Source organism: Manihot esculenta, chromosome 3 (assembly GCF_001659605.2).
Source record: "Manihot esculenta cultivar AM560-2 chromosome 3, M.esculenta_v8, whole genome shotgun sequence".
NCBI lineage: Eukaryota > Viridiplantae > Streptophyta > Magnoliopsida > Malpighiales > Euphorbiaceae > Manihot > Manihot esculenta.
Window position 1 is genome coordinate 14,038,170 of NC_035163.2, and position 7,725 is coordinate 14,045,894.

The 7,725-nt window shown below is 19.7% G+C and overlaps 1 protein-coding gene across 1 annotated transcript; it reads right to left on the bottom strand.

The window, feature by feature from the left end:
• Positions 1-1,069: 1,069 nt before the first annotated feature.
• On the bottom strand, positions 1,070-4,543 carry LOC110612372 (zinc transporter 1). The gene is made up of 3 exons (XM_021753145.2): positions 3,808-4,543; positions 2,895-3,044; positions 1,070-1,494 (listed from the first exon to the last, which is right to left on the bottom strand). Exons 1-3 carry the CDS (start codon positions 4,417-4,419, stop codon positions 1,189-1,191), a joined length of 1,068 nt encoding a protein of 355 aa, XP_021608837.1. The 5' UTR covers positions 4,420-4,543; the 3' UTR covers positions 1,070-1,188.
• Between the last annotated feature and the right edge of the window lie 3,182 nt (positions 4,544-7,725).

The window sequence follows — 7,725 nt, forward strand, 5'->3', positions numbered from 1 at the left end:
ATTTATTCAGTTAAATTCGATTTTAAACCGAACCGAAAAACACTCACAGCTACTCATTATTGCATAAATATAGTAATACACGTTACATACATATATTTATTTATTTCTTCCTTAAACTCTTATTAATAGCATTCCTTCACCTGCTCAAGAACAATCTTTGAGCAATGACCTTCTGCAACCAATAGAAAAATAAGCTTGCTTGTGTCCTTCAATCCCCTGCATTAGAAACTACAGGATAAAAAATTAATTTTTTAAAATATTATTTAAAACATAATTTTATATTATTTATCGAGTGTGCTGTCAATGTATGCAATTGTATTATTTAAATTTAAAAATTGATGTAAATATTTGGTTTCCATATGGTAAAATTTCATTTCAATCCATAAAACTTAATTAAAGTTGCCACTAATAATATAGATATTTATATGGCCGATTGGTAAAAAAAAAAAGCAGACGTTTATATCATTTTCTATTTTAATTTAAACATTTAAATTTAGAATAAATTAATCTTAATGTAATTTTATCTAATTTTAAAAATTAAAATAGAATAATTTAAATAGCATATCACATGTAATATTTTATTATTTTTAAATATAAATTAATTCTATATGCAAAAATAATACAAATTCTCATTTAAATTTTATTTAATATATTTTTAATAATAGATTGATTTTATTTTGCAATAATAATTATGAAAATTTATAGTAAATATGTTATTTATTATTATTATATATATAATGCTATTTTAAATTTATTTTATTTATACTACTATTTTAGAAATATTTTATGGATGATACACTTTAAAGGGTTGATGTTTATTAACTTTATAGGATCAACTTTTATTATAATATTTAATTTGATATATTAAATAATACGTTTGTTATAAAATTTTTATAATTATTGCTGTAAAATTATTTGTCGTTATAATTAATATTTATATTACTTATTTTTGAAATTAAATATATTAGTTAATTATAGTGAAAAGAGAGTTAATATTATTTTTACATGATATACTATTTAAATTTTTAAAAATTATTAAAATTACACTCAAATAATATAAATATCTGGCATTTTTCTATTAAATAATCTATTTAGAAAGAAAAAAAGAAAAAAAAAACAAACTGAGCTGTCTTGTTTATGTGATCTGAAGAAATATTATGGTAATTATGTGAAAATAAATAAAATTGTTCAAGCCCATATGGCCAGCAGAGACATGCAACCAGCTCCTAAGAGAAGAGAAACATCAGCTCCAAATTGAATTCTGAAATTGGTTAGCACTCTTGGGTTCATGAAATCAGCAGCTAGAATATCAACAAGTGCCATATAAATCAAAATCCCAGCTGAGGCTGAGTTCAATATTCCTTCAACAATTAGTGCTGTGGGAGTATTCTCTTTGTAAACACTTGATATGCCAATTCCAATTCCAATCCCTGTTGGAGTTGTGAGACAGAAAAATGTTGCCATAATTGCTGTAGATTTGAATTTGAATTTTGCCTACAAAAATTCAACCAAATATTCATCCATCTAATTATATGAATATTCATAAATAAACAGAAAAAAAAATCAAATTTAATTATTAAAGAAACAGGAATATGTATCCAGCTTTGTCTGATTAAATAATTTATCTTCAAATTATGCTGTTCTATTTGTTGGGAGATTTTAATAATTAATAATAAGATACCGAATCTATTTATTGTGTGGAAAATGATTTGCACGTGAAGAATACTTTTAACCAAAAAATTATTTTTAAAAATAGTTTTTTTTTTATTGCATAATCGTAATATTGCTTTTAAAAAATATTATATAATTTCACTCATTTTTAATTTGTGATTCAATTTGTATTATTATGGTATTGTGTTATTAGTAAATCGGGACAATTTTGAGATATCATAATTGTTTTTATATTTATAGTTAAAATTTTTAATTTTAAATAAAAAAATTTTAATTTTTAAATTTATTTTAATTATAATAATGATTTAGATTTAAAATAGCTCATATAATATACGATGTGTCATTATTTTTATCTGATTTAAATTAAATTTTGATTAAAATCTTAAAATTTTAATTATTTAAAATTTTTAATTAAATTTTTTATTTAAATAATAAAAAATTAAATATGTCAGGTATATAATTTGAAAATTTTATATAATTAAAATTTTAAAATTTTAATTAGGTTTTAATTCTAGATAATCCAGTTATTTCTTTGATAAAAGTAATCATATTTAGCATGTAGCCGTGTAAATTAATTTAAATATGATTAAAATTAATTTAAAAAAATTATTATAATTATAATAAATTTAAAAATGGAGTCATTCGGTCGAAAATTAAAATTTTAAATATAAATATCAAAAATCAAGTTGCAATACAAAAAAATACTGTTAATTAATCTTTATCTTAATATTTTTACAAGAAAAATATAAAAAAATGTTATGTGATTTTATTTAATTATTTTTATTTTAAAATTTATAATTAAATTTATATTAAAATAATATTTTAATATATAATTTTATATTAATATATCTTGATGACGTTTAAAAATTATATTTATTGACTGATAATTAAATTATAAAGTATTTTTATATATTTTTTAAAGATTAATAAGATTTGAAAAGTAGTGATGTTAATAGAAAATAATTATTTTAAATAATAAAGTTATTTAAAATTAGTTTAATATTTTTTTTAAGTAAAAGCTATTTTGTAGTCATCAAAGTGCTGCTATAAATGGAAAAAAAAGAGGCATGAAAAATATTTTTCTCAAAAAAAATTCTAAATTTCAATAAAGTTTTTCTATATATAATTCTTTTTATCTAAATTGGATACTGCAAAAGATAAGAGTATGTAGGACTGAATTCATTATATTCATATTTGACTAAAAGAATTTATTTTATTCTTACCTCAGAAATAGAACCACCAAGTCCCATGCCCTCAAAGAACTGATGGAAAGATAAAGCCACTAAGAGAGGCTTTATAGTTTCAGTACTTTGGGAAGCTCCCAAAGAGATTCCAATTATCACTGAGTGAACTAATATCCCTAGCTCCAGTACCTGCAACACTCATACCATATATTATTACTATTATTAGAAAATATACCTATTTATTCTGTCTTATAAAAAAATTTTAATTAATTTTTTAATTTTTAAAAATATTTAAAGAGTTTTTTTTTTGAAATGGGACTCGAGAACTGAAAGAGTAGAATTTCAAATTTTTTAAATTTACTCAGATGCATTTACCATTATATTAAATTGTAAGTGTATTTAAAGAGTGTTTTATTTGGCTTATAATTCAGGCAATCGCAAATCAGTGAAAATTGATTTATAAGTGGAAATGATGCATAGATTAAAGGGGTTTATTTATAAATTTTAGAATATTTTAAGTCAAAAATAAAAATGAGCAGCCAAATTATGTACTTTTTATTGACAAAGTAAAAAAGTATATTTTTATTCCAATAGCTTTACAAAATAATTAAACTACCTAAAAAAACTTTTAAATAATTTTTTAATCAATTAACTACCTATTTTCAATGAATTTAAAAATTAAAAACTACATTATAAGTAAAAAAAAATTCATTTTATTAAAGATTTGTTTGTGAAAAATTATTTTTAAAAATTGATTTATTTTATTAAAAAATAAATTTACATATAAAAAATATAATGGTTTTAATAAAATTTAAATTTTAAAAAATAACTTCTATTCTTAAAAATAAGAAGTAATTTTTTTTAAATAAATAAATATTTTACATTGATAAATATTCTTGAATGTTATAAATATAAAAAAATATAAAACATATTGTCTAATAAAACACCTTACTTGTGATATAATCCGTCGTCGGATCAAATCAGGGAGCCCCAGATCTTGAGTTGGGGAAGCAAAACCATTGGCATGACCATGAGTAGCATGAATATGACCAGAATGGTCATCTTCACCAGAAAGCTCATCTTCACCACTCTTCTCTTCATCTACATTTACATGTTTATTATTCTTGAAGTGAAGCCTCTTATAAAACCCAGTAGCAAATGAATCCAACATCAAAGTCCCAATTGCAGACACCATAGCAAAAAGTCCAGTGAAGGGAAAATTCCTCCAAGCATTTTGCTCAAGGCAAGGAGAATTTAGGGCATCAAATGCCTGAGGCAGTATGTGAATAAAGGCAGTTGATAGAATAACACCTGCAGCAAATGCCTTGATCATGAAGAATATGTCATTTTCAGGCCTTAAAGTTGGGATTTTGCTTCTTCCCAACAATGGGAGACTAACTCCAATTGCACCACAAACAAGAACTGAAGCTATTGAAGCAAGCTTGTAGTTGAGTGCTCCTCTATTTCCTTGATGTGATTCTTCCAAAATATTACATGTACACTCACTAGAAACTGTAGCTGGGAAAAGAAGAATCAGAAGACAAGTGATTTTGAATTTGATCATGGTGTATGAGCGATTGATGGAATGAAAGATCAGTGTGCTTGTTTTGTTATATAGAATGAAAGTGGATGGCTAGAATAACAAGAGAATCTTTACAGAATGAAAAAGAGAAGAAATCTATGGCCTACAATTCGACCGGCAGATCCTCCATAGCGCCAAGGGCCATGACCTCCCTCAAATTTTTTAAATTATTTAGGATTACTTTAATAATTTTTCCTTAACTTTAAATAATTAAGAGGAAAATTATTATTGAAACCTTAAATTTTTGAAAAAATATTAATTTATCTTGAAAATTTATATAATTAAAATATTTTTTGTATTTTATAAAATTAAAATTTAATTAAATATTTATATTATTTAATTCATATAATTTTAACTATATATATATTTTTAATATTTATAAATTTAAATATATTTTATTTCTATTTTAATAGGGAAATAAACTAGTATATTTTTTAAAAACTCAACAACTTAATAATAATTCTCTTGTAAATAAAATCACATACTATTTTTTTACGGCCACCATACATCTTTATTTATTTCAAATTTAATAAAAATTTATTTTTAATTTTCAAAATTTTAAATATTTTATTTATTTTTTTAACTTATAATAAGTTATTCGTTGATTATTTAATTTATTTTTATATAATAATTTTTTATTATTAAAACGTGATTGTTATTTTTATTTAAATTATTTTTATTTATTTTATTTATATAATTGAAATTATATGTTAAACCATTAAAATTTATTTTTTAAAATTATGAAAATAATTTTTTAATTTTTTTTTGGAACTGTATCAATAGAATGTTCATATATTTATTAGGAAAGGTGAAATATTGGTATTATCTAATTTATTTCTAATTATTTATATTATTTATGATATTATTTTTATTGTGAAATTAATTTGAGAGTTTATGTAAATTTTTAATTCAACTTATTTTGTATTATAATAATAAAGAAGTTAATTTGATTGGCTATTAAAAATTATTAAAAATGTGACTAATTCATTTGAAAATTAAACTAATAATTACAAATTCATATCTTTTCAAAAAAAAATGATAACATTATAAAAAATCGATAATGAAACTCGATATATATATTCTGAATTTTTTTTCAATTAAAATTTAAAAATATAGTTAAAAATTAATGAAATTATCACATCACTCATTACATTAATATTATATTATTATGTTGTGTAAAAAAATTTTAAAATTAATAATTAAAAAACTATCAATAATTTTATTCTTTTAATATTTAATCAAATGATCTCTACTGATATTAACTTATTATTATTATTATTATTTATTTTTTCATTTTTATCAATAATCTCATGTTAACAATCTATCTTTGATTTTATTTTGACTAAAATTATTATTAATCCATTTTTATTAAATTTGTCTAATATACTTATTATTTAGCATTACTTTTAAAACCATGCGATTAAGAATATAAATTTTGTTAAATATATTTGTTATAAAATATTAAAAAATAATTTAAAATAAGATTTTGATATGATTTAACTTAAAAATATAAAAATAAAAAAAATATTTTTTTAGGATATTTTTTTAAATTGTTCTTTTAATAACTCTCAAGCATAATGCTAATGAATCACTTTTTAAATTATGCTAATATTTAGAGTAGATTTTAAGAACAAAATATGGATTAAGTTAGAATTTAATTGTGTAATCTAATTTGATTAAATATCTCAAAGTATATATAATTCATCTTGAGTTATATATTCAAATCTCCTCTCTCCATTTCCAACTAAAAAAAAAGATTTTATCATTATGATAGGTAATTATCAAAAAAACCTCATACTTTTATTTTTATTATAATTTCATTCTATACTTTATTTATTATTATTTTTTTGCTAATTACACTATGTTCTTTTAGAAAATTTAACAATTCTGTGTTAAAATTTTAAATTATTATCAATTTTATTTTAAAATTTACTGATATCGCATGATAATCTGGTAATAATGTGTCGAGCGACATGACAATTCTATTAATTTTTATTAGTATAAATAATAATAAAATATAATTAGAGCAATTTTAAAAGATTAAAATTTAATTGGTAAAAAAAAAATTTATGACATAATTGTAATAAATTTAAAAATTTAGAATTTTTTTTTTACTTTCTCTATTTTTCATGGTCTATAAATTACGTTTGAGAGGATAATAGAGGAATTATTTAAATCCTCATTATATTTTTATATTATTAAAAAATAAGGTTAAATTTAGTTAATTGATTTTAGATATTTACTATTTAAATTATTTATAAAATTTATATAAATTTAAAATTCTTAATCTTTTTATAATTAAATTCTTCTAATAAAGTTTATTTTATTATATTAAATTAAAATAAAAATGTATTTTCACCTTATAAGATTGAAAAATTATAATAATTACATTAAATATATTTTTAATAATAAACTAAAAAAATATTTTCTCTTTTAAATTATTTTTATTAAAATTGATTTTAAAAATAAAAAAATTATAAAAGGTTCCATACAGCTTTTAAAACTAAAAAATTAAAATAACGATTTAAATATATGATGTAACATCACATACTTCTTAAAAAATTAAAAAAGCTTTTTTCCTTTTAAATTGATTTTTATAAAATTTATTAAAAATGAAAAAGTAGAAATAAATAAATTTTAAATATTTAATTTGTTTTAGAATTATAATGCATAGATTTGTGATATAATTTATAAATTTATCATTTATATAATTTAAAATAGAGAAAAAGTAACTATACGTATAGTACAAGCTACTAAAAAAAAGCATCTAATAAATTCTTCACAAAATACAATAGATTAGATTAAATGAGATAATGACATTATTAGGGTGTTACGGTATTTGATTCAAGTCGAAAAAATTGATCGAATCAAATTAATTTGAAAATTCAGTTTGATTTTTTATTTATTTTAATTCGGTTTAATTTTTAATTTTAAAAATTTCAATTATTTCAATTTGATTCAATTTTGATAAAATAATCAAACTGAACCGATAAGTGATAATAGTATATTATTTTCAATAATACAGAGATTAAATCATATTAAGGTTAGAATATTTTAATTAAAGTGTAAAAAAATAAAAAATTTATTAAAAATTCAAATCGATCAAACTGAATCGAACAGAATCAGATTGATTCAGTTCGATTTGGTTTCTAACCAAAATTGATTCGGTTTGATTTTTATAAATATTAAAATTTTAATTTTTAATTTATTCAATCTGGTTCAGTTTTAAATCGAACGGATCGAATGCTCACTTCTAGATATGGTAGTCTTTTTATTAACAAGTAATTA

Excerpts from the sequence above, each read along its gene's own strand:
- LOC110612372 (XM_021753145.2), bottom strand. The coding sequence starts at position 4,419 with ATGATCAAATTCAAAATCACTTGTCTTCTGATTCTTCTTTTCCCAGCT. Across the intron at positions 3,045-3,807 it reads GACGACGGATTATATCACAA|GTACTGGAGCTAGGGATATT; the intron begins GTAAGGTGTTTT and ends TGAGTGTTGCAG. Across the intron at positions 1,495-2,894 it reads TTGGTGGTTCTATTTCTGAG|GCAAAATTCAAATTCAAATC; the intron begins GTAAGAATAAAA and ends GAATTTTTGTAG.